The 24031-nt window shown below is 42.4% G+C and overlaps 2 protein-coding genes across 2 annotated transcripts; one reads left to right on the forward strand and one right to left on the reverse strand.

The window, feature by feature from the left end:
• Nucleotides 1-561: 561 nt before the first annotated feature.
• On the reverse strand, nucleotides 562-12477 carry LOC307151850 (uncharacterized protein). The gene is made up of 5 exons (XM_079860053.1): nucleotides 12098-12477; nucleotides 4069-4237; nucleotides 2486-3717; nucleotides 1573-1741; nucleotides 562-1242 (listed from the first exon to the last, which is right to left on the reverse strand). The coding sequence occupies exons 1-5, from the start codon at nucleotides 12302-12304 to the stop codon at nucleotides 638-640; spliced, it is 2382 nt and encodes a 793-aa protein (XP_079716179.1). The 5' UTR covers nucleotides 12305-12477; the 3' UTR covers nucleotides 562-637.
• A 298-nt stretch (nucleotides 12478-12775) lies between these two features.
• snupn (snurportin 1) lies at nucleotides 12776-22990 on the forward strand. The gene is made up of 9 exons (XM_079860054.1): nucleotides 12776-13024; nucleotides 13194-13358; nucleotides 16574-16754; nucleotides 17728-17832; nucleotides 18406-18502; nucleotides 18610-18707; nucleotides 19455-19532; nucleotides 19621-19701; nucleotides 21870-22990. The coding sequence occupies exons 2-9, from the start codon at nucleotides 13201-13203 to the stop codon at nucleotides 22170-22172; spliced, it is 1101 nt and encodes a 366-aa protein (XP_079716180.1). The 5' UTR covers nucleotides 12776-13024; nucleotides 13194-13200; the 3' UTR covers nucleotides 22173-22990.
• Nucleotides 22991-24031: the final 1041 nt, after the last annotated feature.

Consider the following 24031-nt stretch of genomic DNA (forward strand, 5'->3'; position numbering starts at 1 on the left):
TACGTTTCAAGTGGCGCAAAGCCAAATGGGTGGGGCTTGACGTCCAGCTCCACCTCTGTGAACTTAGTGAGGCGCCAATCAAGCGCCACTCACTGGCTGTTAACATTACTGCAAGCCCTTCGAACACTAACCTAATGAAAAACATGTTTATTGCTGCAAAAAAAAAAAAAAAAAAAAAGAGAGAGAGAGAGAGAGAGAGAGAGAGAGAGAGAGAGAGAGAGAATTGCATGGAACTTTAGATGCTGGCATATAATAATATAATATTGCCTTACCTTTCTCTAATATTTGTTATGATTTTTCAGCATGTGACGAACTGCGTGAATAAACTTAAAAGTAATCTGTGCTCTCTTGCCTTGTTTTTTAAGGCTATTTGTGAATTCATTCGAATCATTTCTAGTTAATTACAGCAATACGCCACACCAAATGTTGCTGAAATTATTTATAATTATTTCTTGATCATCCAAAATGTGCAGCTAACAGTCAATCTTTAATAAACAAAATATTAATAATACTAAATTTCATTTTAGTATATTACGTCTCAAGAACACAACATTTGCTTTTCATGAGATTTTAAAGTTTTTATTTTTACAAAACATAAAACTGCAAAACATCTGCATAATCAACATAATCCTCAATATTACTGGAAGTCGAATCTTCCCAGCAAAGTGTTGTGCTTGTGTTTCCTGTTAATGTGAACCAGCAAGTTCTTTTTATTTATTTGAATGCCGCAGTGTGTGCAAGACACCCTGACTTGTTGCCGGACACGTACTCTTACTGCTGACGATGGTGCTACTGCTGGGAATGGAGGTCCTTTTGCTGGGAATTGGGGTACTTCTGATGGAGGTTTGTCTACTGGGGATGGAAGTCCTTCTACTGGGGATAGAGGTATTTCTGATGGAAGTTCTGCTCTGGATGGAGGTCCTTCTGATGGAGGTTTGTCTGCTCTGGATGGAGGTTTGTCTGCTCTGGATGGAGGTTTGTCGGCTGTGGATGGAGGTTCGTCTGCTGTGGATGGAGGTCCTTCTGTTGGGGTTGGAGGTATTTCTGATGGAGGTACTTTGGCTGTGGATGGAGGTGGTGCTGCTGGCGCCACTATGGGTGGAGGCTGCCTGTATGATGTATTTTTACAAGTTGCTAAATGTTTAATCAGAGCATCTCTTCTGATTAATGTTGATGTGCAGTAGCAGCAGTGAAAGTGTGGTGTTTGTCTGCAGCCTAGACCACACTTGATGATGACAAAACCTAAAATGTAGAAAGAATAAGTTTGGTTGGTGTTAGGACACAGCTGTACAGTTTAAAGAGTGATATTTAAAGACCATTTGCCAATCTGAGTCAAAACATCCCACCATTAAACAGTGTTAGAAGCTGAAATTTGTATGGAAGAAGCAGCTTAAGCATGTGAAATGATAATAGTGATGCTTTACTTTGCAAGCACCACTAATTATATGTTTTTACCTTCAAATTTGAGGGAGAAATGATCAAGGCCAAAACGTGAAAAACAGAAGGGTTGATAAACTTACACACACAGTATAATTAAGCTGTATAAAGAAATTTAAATGAATTCACACACACCTTCCTGTTGAACAGCATTTCGGTAGTGATTTGTAACATGATTTTGTGCCTCGTGTAAATATTTATGCAGCATTGTACAGTAGTCACAGTGGTACATGTTGCAGCACACCGAGCATCTCTCAATGGAGAGAAGGGGATCTTGTCCTCGCCTCAGGATTGTCGGATGCATCTGTGCAGGTTAAACAAACACACACCATTTTAACATCTGTCAGCAAAAATAAATGTTTAAAAAATATGACAACTTCTTATTTATACACACACTGACCACACTTGCTAAAAGTTGCCATAGGCAATGTCCACCTGTGTATTGTTTTTCAAGTGCACCGTTTGGATAAACAGTAGCTAGCTCAATTAATGCGCTATCAATAGTATGAATCTATGGAAGCTTGTTTCTACCATGGAATAAAAAATAATAATAAAAGGAAATTGTGACTTTTTATCTTGCAATTTTGACTTTTTTCCTCCGAATTTTGAAGTATAAACTCGGAATTGATGGAGAAAGCCAGAATTTTGAGATATAAACCCACAATTACAAAAAAGTAATTACGACTTTATCTTGCAATTCTGATTTTGATTAGATTTTCTTGGAATTGTGAGTTTATATCTTGCAATTCTGACTTTATTTTTTGCAATTCTGAGTTTATAACTCACAGTCACAATTCTGACTTTTTTTCTAAGAATAGTGAGATATAAACTCGATTTTGCAAGTTATACAGTCTGAATTGTGAGATATAAACTTGCAATTACGAGGAAAAAAAAAAAACTTCATTCATCCTCAATATTACTGGAAATCAAATCTTCCAAGCAAAGTGTTGTGCCTGTGTTTTCTGTTAATGTGAACCAGCAAGTTCCTTTTATTTAATTAAATGCCACAGTGTGTGCAAGACACCCTGATTTGCTGCCGGACACGTACTCTTACTGCTGACGATGGTGCTACTGCTGGGAATGGAGGTCCTTCTGATGGAGGTTCGTCTGCTGGGAATGGAGGTCCTTCTGATGGAGGTTTGTCTGCTGTGGATGGAGGTCCTTCTGATGGAGGTTTGTCTGCTGGGGATGAAGGTCCTTCTGATGGAGGTTTGTCTGCTCTGGATGGAGGTCCTTCTGATGGAGGTTTGTCTGCTGTGGATGGAGGTCCTTCTGATGGAGGTTCGTCTGCTGTAGATGAAGGTCCTTCTGATGGAGGTTCGTCTGCTGTGGATGGAGGTCCTTCTGATGGAGGTTTGTCTGCTCTGGATGGAGGTCCTTCTGATGGAGGTTCGTCTGCTGTAGATGAAGGTCCTTCTGATGGAGGTTCGTCTGCTGTGGATGGAGGTCCTTCTGATGGAGGTTTGTCTGCTGTGGATGGAGGTCCTTCTGATGGAGGTTTGTCTTCTCTGGATGGAGGTCCTTCTGATGGAGGTTTGTCTGCTGGGGATGAAGGTCCTTCTGATGGAGGTTTGTCTGCTGTGGATGAAGGTCCTTCTGATGGAGGTTTGTCTGCTGTGGATGAAGGTCCTTCTGATGGAGGTTTGTCTACTGTGGATGGAGGTCCTTCTGATGGAGGTTTGTCTGCTGGGGATGAAGGTCCTTCTGATGGAGGTTCGTCTGCTGTGGATGGAGGTTCGTCTGCTGTGGATGAAGGTCTGTCTGCTGTGGATGGAGGTTCGTCTGCTGTGGATGAAGGTCCTTCTGATGGAGGTTTGTCTGCTGTGGATGGAGGTTCGTCTGCTGTGGATGGAGGTTCGTCTGCTGTGGATGAAGGTCCTTCTGATGGAGGTTTGTCTGCTGTGGATGAAGGTCCTTCTGATGGAGGTTTGTCTGCTGTGGATGAAGGTCCTTCTGATGGAGGTTCGTCTGCTGTGGATGAAGGTCCTTCTGATGGAGGTTTGTCTGCTGTGGATGGAGGTCCTTCTGATGGAGGTTCGTCTGCTGTGGATGAAGGTCCTTCTGTTGGGGTTGGAGGTATTTCTGATGGAGGTACTTTGGCTGTGGATGGAGGTGGTGCTGCTGGCGGCACTATGGGTGGAGGCTGTCTGTATGATGTATTTTTACAAGTTGCTAAATGTTTAATCAGAGCATCTCTTCTGATTAATGTTGATGTGCAGTAGCAGCAGTGAAAGTGTGGTGTTTGTCTGCAGCCTAGACCACACTTGATGATGACAAAACCTAAAATGTAGAAAGAATTAGTACAATAGTCATTAGGAAAATAATACAGTTTTTACAGTTTAGCACAGCGATCCTGTAGAGGTTTTGGGATAAACCGCCTTTAACAATGATAAAAACCTACATAAAATAAGACAGAGATTGAGATAAAAGAACATAAGGGGAAAAAGCAACATAAAAGAATAAAATAAATGAGCCTATAATTCTTGGGCTAGGGGATATTAATCATTTGTCATTATGTTTTCGAGGGAGAAATGATCAAGGCCAAAATGTGAAACACAGAAGGGTTGATGAACTTACACACACACAGTATAATTAAGCTGTATAAAGTAATTTAAATGAATTCACACACACCTTCCTGTTGAACAGCATTTCGATAGTGATTTGTAACATGATTTTGTGCCTCGTGTAAATGTTTATGCAGCATTGTACAGTAGTCACAGTGGTACATGTTGCAGCACACCGAGCATCTCTCAATGGAGAGAAGGGGATCTTGTCCTCGCCTCAGGATTGTCTGATGCATCTGTGCAGGTTAAACAAACACACACCATTTTAACATCTGTCAGCAAAAATATATAAATAAAAACCATGCATATCAGTCAAAATCGAACCCTTAACATGTAACTGTGTGTTGTGTTGTGTCTGTGGTGTGTTGTGTCTGTGGTGACGTGTGTTGTGTCTGTGGTGTCGTGTGTTATGTCTGTGGTGTGTTGTGTCTGTGGTGTGTTGTGGTGTCGTGTGTTGTGTCTGTGTTGTGGTGTCGTGTGTTGTGTCTGTGGTGTGTCTGTGGTGTGTTGTGTCTGTGGTGTGTTGTGGTGTGTGTTATGTCTGTGGTGTGTTGTGTCTGTGGTGTGTTGTGTCTGTGGTGTGTTGTGTCTGTGGTGACGTGTGTTGTGTCTGTGGTGTGTTGTGTCTGTGGTGTGTTGTGTCTGTGGTGTGTTGTGTCTGTGGTGTGTTGTGTCTGTGGTGTCGTGTGTTGTGTCTGTGGTGACGTGTGTTGTGTCTGTGGTGTGTTGTGTCTGTGGTGTGTTGTGGTGTCGTGTGTTGTGTCTGTGGTGTGTTGTGTCTGTGGTGTGTTGTGTCTGTGGTGTGTTGTGTCTGTGGTGTGTTGTTTCTGTGGTGTGTTGTGTCTGTGGTGTGTTGTGTCTGTGGTGTGTTGTGTCTGTGGTGTGTGTTGTGTCTGTGGTGTGTGTTGTGTCTGTGTTGTGTGTTATGTCTGTGGTGTGTTATGTCTGTGGTGTGTTGTGGTGTCGTGTGTTGTGTCTGTGGTGTGGTGGGTTGTGTCTGTGGTGTGTTGTGTGTTATGTCTGTGGTGTGTTGTGGTGTCGTGTGTTGTGTCTGTGGTGTGGTGTGTTGTGTCTGTGGTGTGTCTGTGGTGTGGTGTGTTGTGTCTGTGGTGTGGTGTGTTGTGTCTGTGGTGTGGTGTGGTGTGTGTTATGTCTGTGGTGTGTTGTGTCTGTGGTGTGTTGTGTTGTGTCTGTGGTGTGGTGTGGTGTGTGTTATGTCTGTGGTGTGTTGTGTTGTGGTGTCGTGTGTTGTGTCTGTGGTGTGGTGTGTTGTGTCTGTGGTGTGTTGTGTCTGTGGTGTGTGTTATGTCTGTGGTGTGTGTTATGTCTGTGGTGTGTGTTATGTCTGTGGTGTGTTGTGTCTGTGGTGTGTTGTGTCTGTGGTGTGTTGTGTCTGTGGTGTGTTATGTCTGTGGTGTGTGTTATGTCTGTGGTGTGTTGTGTCTGTGGTGTGTTGTGGTGTGGTGTGTTGTGTCTGTGGTGTGTTGTGGTGTGTTGTGTTGTGTCTGTGGTGTGTTGTGTCTGTGGTGTGTTGTGTCTGTGGTGTGTTGTGTCTGTGGTGTGTTGCATATTTTGTGGTGTGTCATTGTTGTTGTGTCGTGTCTGTGGTGTGTTGTGTCTGTGGTGTGTTGTGTATGTGGTGTGCTGTGTCTGTGGTGTGCTGTGTTGTGTCTGTGGTGTGTTGTGTCTGTGGTGTGTTGTGTCTGTGGTGTGCTGTGTCTGTGGTGTGTTGTGCTGTGGTGTGTTATGTCTGTGGTGTGTTGTGTCTGTGGTGTGTTGTGCTGTGTCTGTGGTGTGTTGTGTTGTGTCTGTGGTGTGTTATGTCTGTGGTGTGTCTGTGGTGTGTTGTGTCTGTGGTGTGTTGTGTGTTGTGTCTGTGGTGTGTTGCATATGTTGTGGTGTGTTGCATATGTTGTGGTGTGTTGTTGTTGTGTCGTGTGGTGTGTCTGTCGTGTGTTGTGTCTGTGGTGTGTTGTGTCTGTGGTGACGTGTGTTGTGTCTGTGGTGTCGTGTGTTATGTCTGTGGTGTGTTGTGTCTGTGGTGTGTTGTGGTGTTGTGTGTTGTGTCTGTGTTGTGGTGTCGTGTGTTGTGTCTGTGGTGTGTCTGTGGTGTGTTGTGTCTGTGGTGTGTTGTGGTGTGTGTTATGTCTGTGGTGTGTTGTGTCTGTGGTGTGTTGTGTCTGTGGTGACGTGTGTTGTGTCTGTGGTGTGTTGTGTCTGTGGTGTGTTGTGTCTGTGGTGTGTTGTGTCTGTGGTGTGTTGTGTCTGTGGTGTGTGTTGTGTCTGTGTTGTGTTGTGTGTTATGTCTGTGGTGTGTGTTATGTCTGTGGTGTGTTATGTCTGTGGTGTGTTGTGGTGTCGTGTGTTGTGTCTGTGGTGTGGTGGGTTGTGTCTGTGGTGTGTTGTGTGTTATGTCTGTGGTGTGTTGTGGTGTCGTGTGTTGTGTCTGTGGTGTGGTGGGTTGTGTCTGTGGTGTGTTGTGTCTGTGGTGTGTCTGTGGTGTGGTGTGTTGTGTCTGTGGTGTGGTGTGGTGTGGTGTGTGTTATGTCTGTTGTGTGTTGTGTCTGTGGTGTGTTGTGTTGTGTCTGTGGTGTGGTGTGGTGTGTGTTATGTCTGTGGTGTGTTGTGTTGTGGTGTCGTGTGTTGTGTCTGTGGTGTGGTGTGTTGTGTCTGTGGTGTGTTGTGTCTGTGGTGTGTGTTATGTCTGTGGTGTGTGTTATGTCTGTGGTGTGTTGTGTCTGTGGTGTGTTGTGTCTGTGGTGTGTGTTATGTCTGTGGTGTGTTGTGTCTGTGGTGTGTTGTGTCTGTGGTGTGTTGTGTCTGTGGTGTGTTGTGTCTGTGGTGTGTTATGTCTGTGGTGTGTTGTGTCTGTGGTGTGTTGTGTCTGTGGTGTGTTATGTCTGTGGTGTGTTGTGTCTGTGGTGTGTTGTGTCTGTGGTGTGTTGTGTCTGTGGTGTGTTATGTCTGTGGTGTGTTGTGTCTGTGGTGTGTTGTGTCTGTGGTGTGTTATGTCTGTGGTGTGTGTTATGTCTGTGGTGTGTTGTGTCTGTGGTGTGTTGTTGTGTCGTGTGTTGTGTCTGTGGTGTGTTGTGTCTGTGGTGTGTTGTGGTGTGTCTGTGGTGTGTTGTGTCTGTGGTGTGTTGTGGTGTGTTGTGTTGTGTCTGTGGTGTGTTGTGTCTGTGGTGTGTTGTGTCTGTGGTGTGTTGCATATTTTGTGGTGTGTCATTGTTGTTGTGTCGTGTGTTGTGTCTGTGGTGTGTTGTGTCTGTGGTGTGTTGTGGTGTGTTGTGTCTGTGGTGTGTTGTGTCTGTGGTGTGTTATGTCTGTGGTGTGTGTTATGTCTGTGGTGTGTTGTGTCTGTGGTGTGTTGTGGTGTGGTGTGTTGTGTCTGTGGTGTGTTGTGTTGTGTCTGTGGTGTGTTGTGTCTGTGGTGTGTTGCATATTTTGTGGTGTGTCATTGTTGTTGTGTCGTGTGTTGTGTCTGTGGTGTGTTGTGTCTGTGGTGTGTTGTGGTGTGTCTGTGGTGTGTTGTGTCTGTGGTGTGTTGTGGTGTGTTGTGTTGTGTCTGTGGTGTGTTGTGTCTGTGGTGTGTTGTGTCTGTGGTGTGTTGTGTCTGTGGTGTGTTGCATATTTTGTGGTGTGTCATTGTTGTTGTGTCGTGTGTTGTGTCTGTGGTGTGTTGTGTCTGTGGTGTGTTGTGGTGTGTCTGTGGTGTGTTGTGTCTGTGGTGTGTTGTGGTGTGTCTGTGGTGTGTTGTGTCTGTGGTGTGTTATGTCTGTGGTGTGTTGTGTCTGTGGTGTGTTGTGTCTGTGGTGTGTTATGTCTGTGGTGTGTTGTGTCTGTGGTGTGTTGTGTCTGTGGTGTGTTATGTCTGTGGTGTGTGTTATGTCTGTGGTGTGTTGTGTCTGTGGTGTGTTGTTGTGTCGTGTGTTGTGTCTGTGGTGTGTTGTGTCTGTGGTGTGCTGTGTCTGTGGTGTGTTGTGTTGTGTCTGTGGTGTGTTGTGTCTGTGGTGTGTTGTGTCTGTGGTGTGTTGTGTCTGTGGTGTGTTGCATATTTTGTGGTGTGTCATTGTTGTTGTGTCGTGTGTTGTGTCTGTGGTGGGTTGTGTCTGTGGTGTGTTGTGGTGTGTTGTGTTGTGTCTGTGGTGTGTTGTGTCTGTGGTGTGTTATGTCTGTGGTGTGTGTTATGTCTGTGGTGTGTTGTGTCTGTGGTGTGTTGTGGTGTGGTGTGTTGTGTCTGTGGTGTGTTGTGGTGTGTTGTGTTGTGTCTGTGGTGTGTTGTGTCTGTGGTGTGTTGTGTCTGTGGTGTGTTGCATATTTTGTGGTGTGTCATTGTTGTTGTGTCGTGTGTTGTGTCTGTGGTGTGTTGTGTCTGTGGTGTGTTGTGGTGTGTCTGTGGTGTGTTGTGGTGTGTCTGTGGTGTGTTGTGTCTGTGGTGTGTTGTGGTGTGTTGTGTTGTGTCTGTGGTGTGTTGTGTCTGTGGTGTGTTGTGTCTGTGGTGTGTTGCATATTTTGTGGTGTGTCATTGTTGTTGTGTCGTGTGTTGTGTCTGTGGTGTGTTGTGTCTGTGGTGTGTTGTGGTGTGTCTGTGGTGTGTTGTGTCTGTGGTGTGTTGTGGTGTGTCTGTGGTGTGTTGTGTCTGTGGTGTGTTGTGGTGTGTTGTGTTGTGTCTGTGGTGTGTTGTGTCTGTGGTGTGTTGTGGTGTGGTGTGTTGTGTCTGTGGTGTGTTGTGTTGTGTCTGTGGTGTGTTGTGTCTGTGGTGTGTTGTGTCTGTGGTGTGTTGTGTCTGTGGTGTGTTGCATATTTTGTGGTGTGTCATTGTTGTTGTGTCGTGTGTTGTGTCTGTGGTGTGTTGTGTCTGTGGTGTGTTGTGTTGTGTCTGTGGTGTGTTGTGTCTGTGGTGTGTTGTGTCTGTGGTGTGTGTTATGTCTGTGGTGTGTTGTGTCTGTGGTGTGTTGTGTCTGTGGTGTGTGTTATGTCTGTGGTGTGTTGTGTCTGTGGTGTGTTGTGTCTGTGGTGTGTTGTGTCTGTGGTGTGTTATGTCTGTGGTGTGTGTTATGTCTGTGGTGTGTTGTGTCTGTGGTGTGTTGTTGTGTCGTGTGTTGTGTCTGTGGTGTGGTGTGTCTGTGGTGTGTTGTGTCTGTGGTGTGTTGTGGTGTGTTGTGTCTGTGGTGTGTTGTGTCTGTGGTGTGTTGTGTCTGTGGTGTGTTGCATATTTTGTGGTGTGTCATTGTTGTTGTGTCGTGTGTTGTGTCTGTGGTGTGTTGTGTCTGTGGTGTGTTGTGTTGTGTCTGTGGTGTGTTGTGTCTGTGGTGTGTTATGTCTGTGGTGTGTGTTATGTCTGTGGTGTGTTGTGTCTGTGGTGTGTTGTGTCTGTGGTGTGTTGCATATTTTGTGGTGTGTCATTGTTGTTGTGTCGTGTGTTGTGTCTGTGGTGTGTTGTGTCTGTGGTGTGTTGTGTCTGTGGTGTGTTGTGGTGTGTCTGTGGTGTGTTGTGTCTGTGGTGTGTTGTGTCTGTGGTGTGTTGTGGTGTGTTGTGTTGTGTCTGTGGTGTGTTGTGTCTGTGGTGTGTTGTGGTGTGGTGTGTTGTGTCTGTGGTGTGTTGTGTTGTGTCTGTGGTGTGTTGTGTCTGTGGTGTGTTGTGTCTGTGGTGTGTTGTGTCTGTGGTGTGTTGTGTCTGTGGTGTGTTGCATATTTTGTGGTGTGTCATTGTTGTTGTGTCGTGTGTTGTGTCTGTGGTGTGTTGTGTTGTGTCTGTGGTGTGTTGTGTCTGTGGTGTGTGTTATGTCTGTGGTGTGTTGTGTCTGTGGTGTGTTGTGTCTGTGGTGTGTGTTGTGTCTGTGGTGTGTTGTGTCTGTGGTGTGGTGTGTTGTGTCTGTGGTGTGTTGTGTCTGTGGTGTGTTATGTCTGTGGTGTGTGTTATGTCTGTGGTGTGTTGTGTCTGTGGTGTGTTGTTGTGTCGTGTGTTGTGTCTGTGGTGTGGTGTGTCTGTGGTGTGTTGTGTCTGTGGTGTGTTGTGGTGTGTTGTGTCTGTGGTGTGTTGTGTCTGTGGTGTGTTGCATATTTTGTGGTGTGTCATTGTTGTTGTGTCGTGTGTTGTGTCTGTGGTGTGTTGTGTCTGTGGTGTGTTGTGTTGTGTCTGTGGTGTGTTGTGTCTGTGGTGTGTTGTGTCTGTGGTGTGTTGTGTCTGTGGTGTGTTGTGTCTGTGGTGTGTGTTATGTCTGTGGTGTGTTGTGTCTGTGGTGTGTTGTGGTGTGGTGTGGTGTGTTGTGTCTGTGGTGTGTTGTGGTGTGTTGTGTTGTGTCTGTGGTGTGTTGTGTCTGTGGTGTGTTGTGTCTGTGGTGTGTTGTGTCTGTGGTGTGTTGTGTCTGTGGTGTGTTGCATATTTTGTGGTGTGTCATTGTTGTTGTGTCGTGTGTTGTGTCTGTGGTGTGTTGTGTCTGTGGTGTGTTGTGGTGTGTCTGTGGTGTGTTGTGTCTGTGGTGTGTTGTGGTGTGTTGTGTCTGTGGTGTGTTGTGTCTGTGGTGTGTTGTGTCTGTGGTGTGTTGTGTCTGTGGTGTGTTGTGTCTGTGGTGTGTTGCATATTTTGTGGTGTGTCATTGTTGTTGTGTCGTGTGTTGTGTCTGTGGTGTGTTGTGTCTGTGGTGTGTTGTGGTGTGTCTGTGGTGTGTTGTGTCTGTGGTGTGTTGTGGTGTGTCTGTGGTGTGTTGTGTCTGTGGTGTGTTGTGGTGTGTTGTGTTGTGTCTGTGGTGTGTTGTGTCTGTGGTGTGTTGTGGTGTGGTGTGTTGTGTCTGTGGTGTGTTGTGTTGTGTCTGTGGTGTGTTGTGTCTGTGGTGTGTTGTGTCTGTGGTGTGTTGTGTCTGTGGTGTGTTGTGTCTGTGGTGTGTTGCATATTTTGTGGTGTGTCATTGTTGTTGTGTGGTGTGTTGTGTCTGTGGTGTGTTGTGTCTGTGGTGTGTTGTGTTGTGTCTGTGGTGTGTTGTGTCTGTGGTGTGTTGTGTCTGTGGTGTGTGTTATGTCTGTGGTGTGTTGTGTCTGTGGTGTGTTGTGTCTGTGGTGTGTGTTATGTCTGTGGTGTGTTGTGTCTGTGGTGTGTTGTGTCTGTGGTGTGTTATGTCTGTGGTGTGTGTTATGTCTGTGGTGTGTTGTGTCTGTGGTGTGTTGTTGTGTCGTGTGTTGTGTCTGTGGTGTGGTGTGTCTGTGGTGTGTTGTGTCTGTGGTGTGTTGTGGTGTGTTGTGTTGTGTCTGTGGTGTGTTGTGTCTGTGGTGTGTTGCATATTTTGTGGTGTGTCATTGTTGTTGTGTCGTGTGTTGTGTCTGTGGTGTGTTGTGTCTGTGGTGTGTTGTGGTGTGTTGTGTTGTGTCTGTGGTGTGTTGTGTCTGTGGTGTGTTATGTCTGAGGTGTGTGTTATGTCTGTGGTGTGTTGTGTCTGTGGTGTGTTGTGGTGTGGTGTGGTGTGTTGTGTCTGTGGTGTGTTGTGGTGTGTTGTGTTGTGTCTGTGGTGTGTTGTGTCTGTGGTGTGTTGTGTCTGTGGTGTGTTGTGTCTGTGGTGTGTTGTGTCTGTGGTGTGTTGCATATTTTGTGGTGTGTCATTGTTGTTGTGTCGTGTGTTGTGTCTGTGGTGTGTTGTGTCTGTGGTGTGTTGTGGTGTGTCTGTGGTGTGTTGTGTCTGTGGTGTGTTGTGTCTGTGGTGTGTTGTGGTGTGTTGTGTTGTGTCTGTGGTGTGTTGTGTCTGTGGTGTGTTGTGGTGTGGTGTGTTGTGTCTGTGGTGTGTTGTGTTGTGTCTGTGGTGTGTTGTGTCTGTGGTGTGTTGTGTCTGTGGTGTGTTGCATATTTTGTGGTGTGTCATTGTTGTTGTGTCGTGTGTTGTGTCTGTGGTGTGTTGTGTCTGTGGTGTGTTGTGTTGTGTCTGTGGTGTGTTGTGTCTGTGGTGTGTTGTGGTGTGGTGTGTTGTGTCTGTGGTGTGTTGTGTTGTGTCTGTTGCATATTTTGTGGTGTGTCATTGTTGTTGTGTCGTGTGTTGTGTCTGTGGTGTGTTGTATATTTGTGGTGTGTTATTGTTGTTGTGTCAGTGTTGTTCGTGAGCTGCACTCACCGGCACATTACTGTCATTTCCCGGGGCCGGACTCGGGACAGTCCCAGAGGTGAGACTCATCTTCGGCAGAGGAGCTGCAGCAGCGCTGACGGTGTTCACTGATAGCCGTGGAGTTTGTGAGAAAAGAAAGAAGAGAATTTGGGGAGTTTGAATGCATTCTTTTTTGTCTCTTCTTTTTTCTGTCTCGCTGGGGTAACTGCGTTTCATTATTAATCCAGACAACTTCAACTTCACTCTACTGCAAATATTTTCGCTGAAACTAGTTCAACCGACTCTGCTCTGCTACTGTAACTTTCTCGACCTCCTCCTCCTTCTCCTTCTTCTTCTTCTTCTTTGGAGTATTGGTGTTTTCCGCACCATTCCGCCACCTACCGTTTCCTCTCCCCACATACATGGATGTAGTGATGATGGGCGCTTTCAAAACAAAAATACAAAATATGAATATGAAAAGTCAATTGCTTATTTAAATATAAAAAACAATTATTACGTTATACAGGATTTATTTGGGGGTACACAGTGACAAGTCAAATTGGGATACATATTATTTATACCAATTATAGACAACATCTGCAACGCTAGTCTCACTACATACTCTATTTCCTCTTTTTTGTAATGCTTATTTGCTTTAGAACTTGCAAGGGTTTACTTTTCGAGTCATATTCTTCTATTGTTTTTTAGATTAATTTTTCACCAATCGCTGAAACTCCGCGACGGATTTTTGGTCGGCCGCGGTGAGGAGTGATGACGTCAGCGCGCGCCATTGCGTTTCAAAGCGTGTTTCAAAGCAGAAGTCGGTGTTTGTGTATTTCACTCTTCAGGTTTTTCATTCCCTTCGTATTTCTATTACTCAGCATCATGAGTAAATGACCTTAGAGCAGCTCTGATGGGATTGTGATCACGTGTTTACAGCCTGCAGTCGGTTTATCTGTAGGTGACATGTTGGTGTTTGTTTTGTGTTTATTCAAATGTGATAATATAGGACAGGTGATTTCCGTTTGCTTTTGAAATACCTCATTAGTCTTATATACATAACCGACTCTTATTATTGCATATAAGTGTCTCAGGATGATGTGAACTCTTGTGTTTGTTGTCACAGGTCCATCATGGAGTCTCTGACCCAGGCTCTCTCCTCCAGCTTCTCTGTATCCAGAGAACCCAACAGCACATCTGCTCCCCATCCTCGCCTGGCCCAGTACAAGAGCAAATACAGTGTTCTGGAGCAGAGTGAACGGCGCAGGAGGTTCCTGGAGTTCCAGAAGGAGTGAGTTAAAGTCACCATGAAATCAAAACAGACAATTCTTAAAGGGATAGTTCACCCAAAAATGAAAATTCTGTCAGTAATTACTCACCCTCATGTTGTTCCAACCCCGTAAGACCTTCGTTCATCTTCGGAACACAAATTAAGATATTTTTTATTAAATCTGAGAGTTGTCTCACTCCTCCATAGGCTTCTAAGGGACTGAAACTTGCTGGCCCAGAAAATGTATTAAAGACATCGTTAATATAGTCCAAGTGACTCCAGTGGCTCGATCTTAAGTTTATAAAGCGACGAGAATACTTGTTGTGCGCAAAAACCAACAAAAATAACGACTTTATTCCACTTTTCATTTCCTTCTCTCTGGGCCTCGAGTCTTTTCATGTAGTGTTTAAGCGTAGCGCGTCTGTGTTGCACGTCACCACGTAGGCTCACTATTGGCCGATGCTGGTCATGTGTGTGATACGTGGTGACGTGCAACACAGACGCGCTACGCTTAAACACTACGTGAAAAGACTTGAGGCCCAGAGAGAAGGAAATGAAAAGTGGAATAAAGTCGTTATTTTTGTTTGTTTTTGCACACAACAAGTATTCTCGTCGCTTTATAAACTTAAGATCGAGCCACTGGAGTCACTTGGACTATATTAACGATCTCTTTAATACATTTTCTGGGCTAGCAAGTTTCAGTCCCTTAGAAGCCTATGGAGGAGTCAGACAGCTCTCAGATTTAATCAAAAATATCTTAATTTGTGTTCCGAAGATGAACGAAGGTCTTACGGGGTTGGAACAACATGAGGGTGAGTAATTACTGACAGAATTTTCATTTTTGGGTGAACTAACCCTTTAAGCAAACACCCGAGGATCTGCTTAGCAACTTAAAGGTGTAGTTCACCCAAAAATGAAACTTCTGTCAGTAATTACTCGCCCTCATGTCATTCCAAACCCCTAAGACCTTTGTTCATCTTTGGAACACAAATTAAGATTTTTTTTATGATATCGTTGAGGTTTCTGACCCCATATAGGCAGCAACATCATTACTACCTTTCTGGGCCTTAAAAGTTGCAAACACATTGTTAAAATAGTCCATGTGACTACAGTGGTTCAACCTTAAAGGGATACTCCACTTTTTTCGGAAATATGCTCATTTTACATCTCCCCCAGAGTTAAACAGTTGAGTTTTACCGTTTTAGAATCCATTCAGCCGAACTCCGGGTCTGACGGTACCACTTTTAGCATAGCTTAGCACAGATTATTGATTCTGATGAGTCCAGTAGCATTTCTTTCAAAATGACCAAAGAGTTTCAATATTTTTCCTATTTAAAACTTGACTCTTCTGTAGTTAAACCGTGTACTAAGATCGACGGAAAATGAAAAGTTGCGATTTTCTAAGCCTATATGGCTAGGAACTACTCTCATTCCAGCGTAATAATCAAGGAACTGTGTGGCTGTACCATGGGTGCAGCAGGCGTAATGATATGACGCAGCGCCTGAAAATAGTCCCCAGCTCGGTAACTTCTTCCAACGTGACCGGGACTAAGTTTGTCTAACCTATTAGACCTATTTTCAGGCGCTGCGTCATATCATTACGCCTGCTGCACTCATGGTACAGCCGCACAGTTCCTTGATTATTACGCCGGAATGAGAGTAGTTCCTAGCCATATAGGCTTAGAAAATCGCAACTTTTCATTTTCCGTCGATCGTAGTACACGGTTTAACTACAGAAGAGTCAAGTTTTAAATAGGAAAAATATTGAAACTCTTTGGTCATTTTGAAAGAAATGCTACTGGACTCATCAGAATCAATAATCTGTGCTAAGCTATGCTAAAAGTGGTACCGTCAGACCCGGAGTTCGGCTGAATGGATTCTAAAACGGTAAAACTCAACTGTTTAACTCTGGGGGAGATGTAAAATGAGCATATTTCCGAAAAAAGTGGAGTATCCCTTTAAAGGGATAGTAACATAGTAATCGATTGTCGAGTTCACGCGCATTGGTTTAGTACCTATGATCATGCGCGTGAACTCGACAATCGATTACTATGGACTTTGACCGAAAACAGGATGTAAATACAGGTATGAGCGCTGGCTAAATAAATATAATTTTTATTCATATCTTTCACATCTACTGCAGTCAGATTAGAGCTGAAGATCTTTGCCCGAACCCGACGGGACCCGACGGGTTTGGTCGGGTTCGGTCTTAATTTCTATTATTTTACACGGGCTCGGGCCGGGCTCGGGCTCGCGCTTTGGGTTGCGTGGTAAATGAGCGGTCAGGTGATGTGTTTAGATTAGCGTGAAAATGGATCTTGAGGAGGTGAAATGGAGGCTGGTCTCTGAAGGACTTATTTTATTTCTTTGTTACAACTTCCAAGTGGCCTCTAGCTCCGTTAGTCATGAATAAATTATGTTAAAAAATGTATAAATTACTCTTTTTTTTACGAAAGACAAAGGTGCTGCTGTGTGTGTGCGGCGCAGTCTCTTTTTTTCTTTCTCTCCCTTTTCCGCCGAGTGGTGCGTGTGCCGGCTCGCGGTGTGAAGCGCGTGTCCGCGCTTTTCTCCGACACTCTTATCACTGCTGATAGACGGCCTTTTGGACAGTCGGGCTGTAAACGGGTTCGGGCTTTTAAAAAGCTGTCAATCAAAATGTACTTGTCGGGCTCGGGCAAAACTCTGTCGGGCTCGGGCCTTTTCGGGCCGAACTTTTAAGGCCCGATTACAGCTCTAAGTCAGATTCACCCGTGTTCACTCTGAAGGAATCACTCACATGGCTGGACACTTGTAATGACACATCAAGGATGTTAAGAGGCTAAAAGCAGGTTTAAAACTTGCCCCATTGAAGTCAACAGGGTGCAAATTTTAAAAAGAGGATAACACGGTGTAGGCAACACCGATTTTTGTCGTTGTTCTCTGTACTGACAGGACTCCAAATGTACAAAAAAAATGAGCTCAATGTTAAAATTGACCGGAGTTCTCCTTTAACGATGTCTTTACTACCTTTCTGGGCCTTGAAAGTTGCAATGACGTCAGAAACCTCTCGGATTTCATCAAAAATATCTTAATTTGTGTTCTGAAGATGAACGAGTTTGGAACGACATGAGGGTGAGTAATTAATGACAGAAATTTCATTTTTGGGTGAACTAACCCTTTAAGCACCTACAATCCCCTAGCAACCCTTGGGCTTTATTTTGACGCAGTGACACTAATAAGAAACATTATGTTGTCAGGAAAAGGCTGAACTACGTGAATCACGCCCGTCGTCTGGCAGATGGAGACTGGACCGGAGTCGACAGTGAGGATGAGGAGGACGAGGAGAAGAAGAGTCCGCAACAGCTGGAGAACAGCGCAGATGAAGAGGGGATGGAGATTGAGCAGAGGAAAAAGCTACCGAAGCATTACGCCAACCAGGTGCTCACAACATTGTTGACAGAAAAACAGATATAGTCATTTACATAAACCAGCTATAAAGGGACAGTAGCAAAAACATCTTGTTCATTTAGAAGGATTGAAAAGAGTGGAAAATGCCCACACAAAGCTAAAGTAAAGCCCAAAATGGCTAAACGCTGAAGCTTTTAATTGTCTTAATGATAAATTATTGGTCAGGAAATGCGCAAAATTGAAGCAAATGCACTAGTTAAAAAGCCATTGCTGTCTCAGATAAACATCAAAGACTGAATAAAGTTTATGGCAGAATATGGAGTGATGAATCGCAATTAAACACTCAGTGATGCTCCAGAGCGATGTCTTTGAGTACAGGAGAGTATTGCAGAATGGCTTGCTTCCCAAAAATAAAAAGTTATCTAAAGAGGAATGATCGGATATTATTTTTCAACAAGACAATGCTCTTGCCCAAAGATCAAGTCCATCAGGCTCATGTTTTGTCCTGGTCAGAGTCCAGATTTGAACCCTAAAGTGAATATTTGGTCTCTCACGTTACACTCAAACAAACTGAGAGACATTTTTCAATTATTCATGAACTGGTTGAAGCCATTAACATTGAGTGGAATAACACTGACTCTTCTTCCTGTAAATAGCTCTCTGCAAGTTGGGAAAGGCTATTCTGTGCTAAGTTACTTTATCGACAGTATTTGTGCAGTTCTTGCTAATTTTGTAAAGTGATTTGTGATTAACGTGGTTAAAAGACTAAATGTTTTGCCATTTTTGGCCCATTTTTTTGCCCAGGAGTGTACAGTGGTTTTCAGTTAAAGATACTAGTAACTTATATTTATAAGCTAAAAGTGGATACATTTACAATATTATATACCTACTATAATATAATAAAAATACAAATGTAATACATTTTATGATAATGCTGTCTGGAAGTATAATTAACAGTCTTATAATAGAAAAGTTGTGTTTTATATTTGTGTGATATCTCCAGCTGATGTTGTCAGAGTGGTTGGTGGACGTCCCTGCAGATCTGAGCTCTGATTGGCTGATGGTGGTTTGTCCAGTTGGGAAGCGTTCCCTCGTTGTTGCTTCCAAGGTTTGGACCTATTCTTTTTTTCATCCAGCTTGCACATCATGTGATCAAACATACACTGCTGTTTGAATGTTTGGGTTTAGTAAGATTTTGTGTCTAAGGAAAACAATAGACTACTTTTATTAAGCTAGGATGCATTAAATTGATCAAGAATGACAGTAAAAACATTTACAATGTTACAAAGGCTTTCTATTTCAAATAAATGCTGTTCTTTTGAAATTTCTATTCATCAAAGAATCCTTTAAAAAAACGTATCACGGTTTCCACAATTTAAAGCAGCACAACTGTTTTTAACATTGATAATAATGAGAAATGTTTCTTGAGCAGCAAATCATGTTAGAATGATTTCTGAAGGATCATATGAGAATGGAGTAATGATCACAGGAATAAATTACATTATATAATACGTTAAAATAAGAAAAAAGTTCTTTTAAATTGTAATATTTCACAATATTACTGTTTTTTTACTGTATTTTTGATCAAATAAATATAGATTTGATGAGCAGAAGAGTCTTACTGACCGCAGTGATGCAGCCTTTTCTGTTTAATTTTCATGTTTATCATTTTTTTCTGTAGGGATCTACCGCATCTTACACCAAAAGCGGCTACTGTGTCAATCGATTCCCTTCTCTTATCCCTGGCGGCAACAGACACAACTCTGCCCTGGGAAAAGGTCTGTGTCTCTGCACCTGTCCTACAGATTTATCACACTAGAGTGTGCTAGAGGTCTGCCGTTCTGAGCCATCCTGGACAATAAAATGATAAATATGCTTTCTGTAGATTACACCATCCTGGACTGCATCTACAGTGACGTGGACAGAACATACTACATCCTGGATGTCATGTGCTGGAGGGGTCATCCTGTATATGACTGCTCAGTAAGTGATGACTTCCTCTAATGACATTTACATTAACGTTAGGGACATATGCTACAGTTTCAGACCATTTTATATAATTAATTATGTTGAAATACACTTATGTTTCTTGCATTAAATCATAATTTAGTTTTAGATTTTTATACACTACCATTCAATAGTTTGGGGTCAGTCTTTTTTCTTCTTTTTTTTTAAAGAAAATTAATACTTTTATTCAGAAAGGATGCATTAATGATCAATGATCATGACAATAAAGACATTTATAATGTTACAAAAGCTTTCTATTTCATATAAATGCTGTTCTTTTGAACTTTTTGATAATCAAACAATCCTAAAAAAAAAATGTATCATGGTTTCCACAAAAATATTAATCAGAAAAAACATTTTCAACATTGATAATAATAAGAAATGTTTCTTGAGTGGCAAATCAGCATATTAGAATGATTTCTGAAGGATCATGTGACACTGATGCTGAAATTACAGCTTTGATCACAGAAAATAAATTACATTTTACAATATATGAAAATAGTTGTTTTAAATTGTTATAATATTTCAGAGTATTACTGTTTTTAATTTATTTTTGATCAGATAAATGCAGCTTGTTTCACACAACTTCTTTAAATGACCCCCAAACTGTTGAATGGTAGTGTATATAAATGACCTCATAAATGGCTCAGTATTAAAATTATAGTTTGATTGCACACAATTCATTTTCTTACAATTATAGCACAAGTTTTTATATTTTTACAGACAGAGTTCCGGTTCTACTGGCTGCAGTCTAAAGTGGAAGAGGCCGAAGGTCTTTCTGAAATTTCCAAGATTAATCCTGTAAGTGAACAAATAACTGCATCTGTGAGCAAGGCTGAACTTTGAGCCGAAGTACTTCATCCATTCATGGTCTGTTCTCTCTCTGCAGTTCCGATTTGTGAGTCTGAACAACATCAGCTGTTCGACAGAGTCCATCCACAAAGCTCTTGCACATGAGTACAACTTTACGGTAAGAACATCCACTATTTAAAGTGTAACTTCTCTGATTTTCAGCCTGCTTTGTATTGTTTTAATGTCAGTGGTATAATTAAATGAACAATGTTTACTCTTTCTCAGTTTTACCTGGACCAAGAAATTCACATTTATTTGTCAGGAATAATCTGTAGTTTTCCCAAAAGCTAGTGTTTGACAGCTCCCGGGCTTTTGTAAAAACTACAGATTATACTTCCGCGTTTTTGTGTCCCAGCCCACAGACAGTCAGATCGGCGGAGGGTTATTAACAGAACAGTTATTTTAAGTGTAGGTTTAGCACTGAAAATTGTCTACTCTTTTATTGTAAAAATTGTACACTATGGCAACAGCTTTCTTACTTGTACGTGACGGCGTTCAGTTTGAAGTGTTGACTAGAAACACTGAGGTTTTTCAGATTTTTAGTCGTTGCGTTCTTTCTATATTTACGATTCTTTGTAGCCTTTGGCCGATGCCTACAACGATCCTTCACTGGAAACCTAAAGAAACTCACTCCCGCTGAACGTTTACTCTTTGAATTCTTGCACCTGGGAACAATACAAGTCGACATCATTATACTGAAAGTTTTCTAAGTAGTATTTCCTACTAAAGCAAGGCTGAATTTGACTCTGGTAAGCGTATCCATAGCAGACTGGTGGGAGTGGTCTTGGATGGCAGTGCATTATGGGTGTTGAAGTATTCCCACGCATTTGGCAAAAGGAAAGACAACAGCCTTTTTTTTTCTCTGCTCTCTCTAGTCCGGTATCCCTGATATCAAAATAGTTTTCACCTTCTACTGTATAGGCAGCCAAGATTTAATAAAGGGCACCTATTATGACTCTTTTCACAAGATGTAAAATAAGTCTCTGATGTCCCCAGAGTATGTATGTGAAGTTTTAGCTCAAAATAGCCAACAGATCATTTTTTACAGCATGTTTAAATTGTAATTTTTTGGGGCTCAGAAAAACGCGCTGTTTCAGTGTGTGCCCTTTAAATGCAAATTAACTGCTGCTGCCGGCCCAGGGGGCGGAGCCTCACGAGCTCGCGCTCAGAGTCAGGACAATCTCATCTGATAATATCAGAACAGAAACTCTCAGTTGCGGTGTTCATTTCGACTCGGAGTCGGACAATAATGCCCACAGAGCCAGAGAATATATGCTGTATGGACATAGAACAGGTATAGTTTAGTTTAATTATGGTTATAACTTATTTGTCATCTGCTTTTATCCACTAATACAAGCCTGCTGTAGCAAAACCCGTCCGAATGATGACCAAAATATACTGATGAGTTCAGTGAAGTTTATTGTACATCACACAAAAGATGAGCGTTAGTTTTACTCCAGAGAATCTCTGTAAGAGCTGAATAAACATAGTATAAGAAGTGCGCATTAAAGTCTTATCCATAAACTCTCTCTCTCTCTCTCTCTCTCCCTTTCATTATCAACAACATACACAGCGAAGTACACAAAACACTCGTTACAACTAACAGTAAACAAATATACACACCTTTTCAGTGGGTGCTAAATAAACTGGTAAACCTTATATCCGTAAAATGACTCGAAGAGCTGTCATAAAGAGCGCGCTCACACTTTCATTTCTGCCGTGGTCAGTCACGTTAGGCCTGTCGCTCCAGAGACTGTAAGCTTGATCACAAACAGTACAGATCCATCCTCGAGTAACAACGGGAGTAAATGAAGACTGCTATGTTCATTCTTACATCCATCAACAACACACCTCAATCGCTTAGGAGACATTCTTGTCTACAGCTGCTCAAGCGTCGAACAATGGCGGACTCTGTATCCATCTCACTCAGGGCGGGGCTATGCTCAAACTGAAGTGTCAATCAACAGTCGTGGGAGGGGCCTGCTCAATTCTACGTCACATTGCGCCGAATCTGAGAACAGCTCATTCTGAGACAGTGCTTATGATTTATTGAGATTGTAAAAAAACCACTGGGTGGATTTTTATCATTCTAGGGTGGTTTTGCTCACACACTGCCAACACACATTTATGTTCAAACTGAGTGAATTTTGCATAATAGGTGCCCTTTAAAAGCTTATTTTGCCAGTGGTGAAGTCCCCTTTATTATGCCAAATAGCATTGAATTAGTTGATTATCTATATTGTTTTATTTGAATAGATGAACTCAAAATGTGTTCCATTATTCTAGGTGGACGGGCTTCTTTTCTATCACAAGGAGACGCACTACACCCCTGGCAGCACACCGCTGGTTGGCTGGCTCAGACCCTATATGGTGGCAGATATCTTGGGCATTGAGGTGCCACAGTGTCCCCTCACCAGCAAGCCTGATTATGCTAGTCATCAGCTTCAGCAGATCCTGGAGCACAAGAAAACATCCACAGAAGTTCGGCCAGCCGACCAAAACGGCCGCTATGAACTGGAACACCTCTCCACGCCAGAGACACAGCTGGAGAACTCCCACACTGGTCCGAAAGAGAGCATGGAGGTCTGAGATCCACGATAAGACTGCAGACACTGTTTTAGAGAGCACTTTTCTCAAGCCTGCGCGTGACCACGGAGAACAGTAACGTGAATGAGTTTTTAATTGCTATATTTAAAATTGCAGTTCAGCGCCAAGTGACCCAAATGGGCCTATTTCTGTAACCATAATCGCTAGAATGAAACTCCTCTGCTTTTTTTTTGCAGATGTTATTTTAGGAAACGTATGTATAAACGGTAGTATGCATCACGCTCTGTTCAGTTCATCTGCTCTGTTTAGCCATGCATCTTTATTGGATTTTATATATAGATTTTTAATTCAATCTTTTCTGTAGATGTTTGGATCATTAAAGGGATAGTTCACCCAAAAATGAAAATTGTCATTTACTCACCCTCAAGTTGTTCCAAACCTTTCTTTCTTCAACAGAAGAAAGAAATTCATACAGGTTTGGAACAACCTGAGGTTGATTACATGACAAAATTGTCCTTTTTAGGTGAACTATCCCTTTAAGAGATTCAGCTGGTGAAGAAGCTATGAATTATGTTTTTAAATTTGTGTTGACTTCAATAAAGTTTTACTGTCTGTTTTGTTTAACCCTTTGTCTTAAATATTTTCGAATGTCCAAAAGTGTTTCAAGTCTTGCTTCTACTTTGAGTCTACTTTTTTTTTTTATTCAGCAAGGATGCCATAAATTGATCAAAAGTTACAGTAAATACAAAGATTTCTATATGAAATGCTTCAAAGAATCCTAAAAAAAAAAATGTTTACACAAAAAATATGAAGCAGCACATCTGTTTTCAACATTGATAATAAAAGCAGCAAATCAGCATATTCAAATGATTTCTGAAAAATCATGTGACACTGAAGACTGGAGTAATGATGCTGAAAATTCAGCTTTGATCACAGGAATAAAATGCATCTTAAAATATATTCAGATAGAAAACATTTTAAATAGTAGTAATATTTCACAATTTATTTTGATTTCAAAAATGCAGCTTGGAGACACTTTCGAAAACAATTTTATTTTACTGACCCCCACACTTTGGAAAGGTAGTGTATGTTATATATTAAGGTAATGAAATCAAAATGGACTATTCTTTAATTTTTAAGGAATATTGCCTTAATTATCTTAAAGTATTTTACATATACATCATTCTTTTTATTATTCATGTGCCCTCGTAATCTTTATTTAAAATAACATCCCCTCCCTCTTGCTGCGGCATCTCTTCTCTGATGACGTGTTTACTGGCGCGAGGGCGGGGCAACCTGTCACTCACATGAGATCGACCAATAGCAAACCACAACCATCCAATCAATTCCAGACGGACAAAATAAAGCCCCGCCCTACATTTTTTATTGCTCGAGAAGCCATTTCAGTCGAACATATATCTTCATATTAGAGATGAAAACACGATCGCAACTTCTGTTTCATGCCACCTTTAAATATGGTTTTATGTACATATAAAAAGTGTTTTAACTACCAAATAATGTCTTGTTTCTGTTGCCATCACTGTAGTTTAACTCTTGCAATAAAATGATGGCATCATCAAAATAACCTGAGGGTGTATGTCAAGTGCCTCTGAAGGCGGTTATCGATTTGAAACCACAAGCTCACTTCCCACAGAACAACTAAAGTGTAATCGGAGAGTTTGGTTATTAGTCAGTAGCTGCTTTCCAGGAACTCACAGCACCTGTCAACCTAGATCAGACTTCCTGAATCAGTCATGACCAATAATACATCTGCAGTTTAGGCCTTCTCAGAACATGGACTTAACCCCCCCATGATGTGTGCCAAAAATGCGGTCTAATTTTTGAGATGTAGTATCTATCTGAGGCTTCTCAAATCCTATTTTGCCTTATTGTGCACATCT

The sequence above is a fragment of the Squalius cephalus genome (genome assembly GCF_949319135.1).
Source record: "Squalius cephalus genome assembly, chromosome: 23".
NCBI lineage: Eukaryota > Metazoa > Chordata > Actinopteri > Cypriniformes > Leuciscidae > Squalius > Squalius cephalus.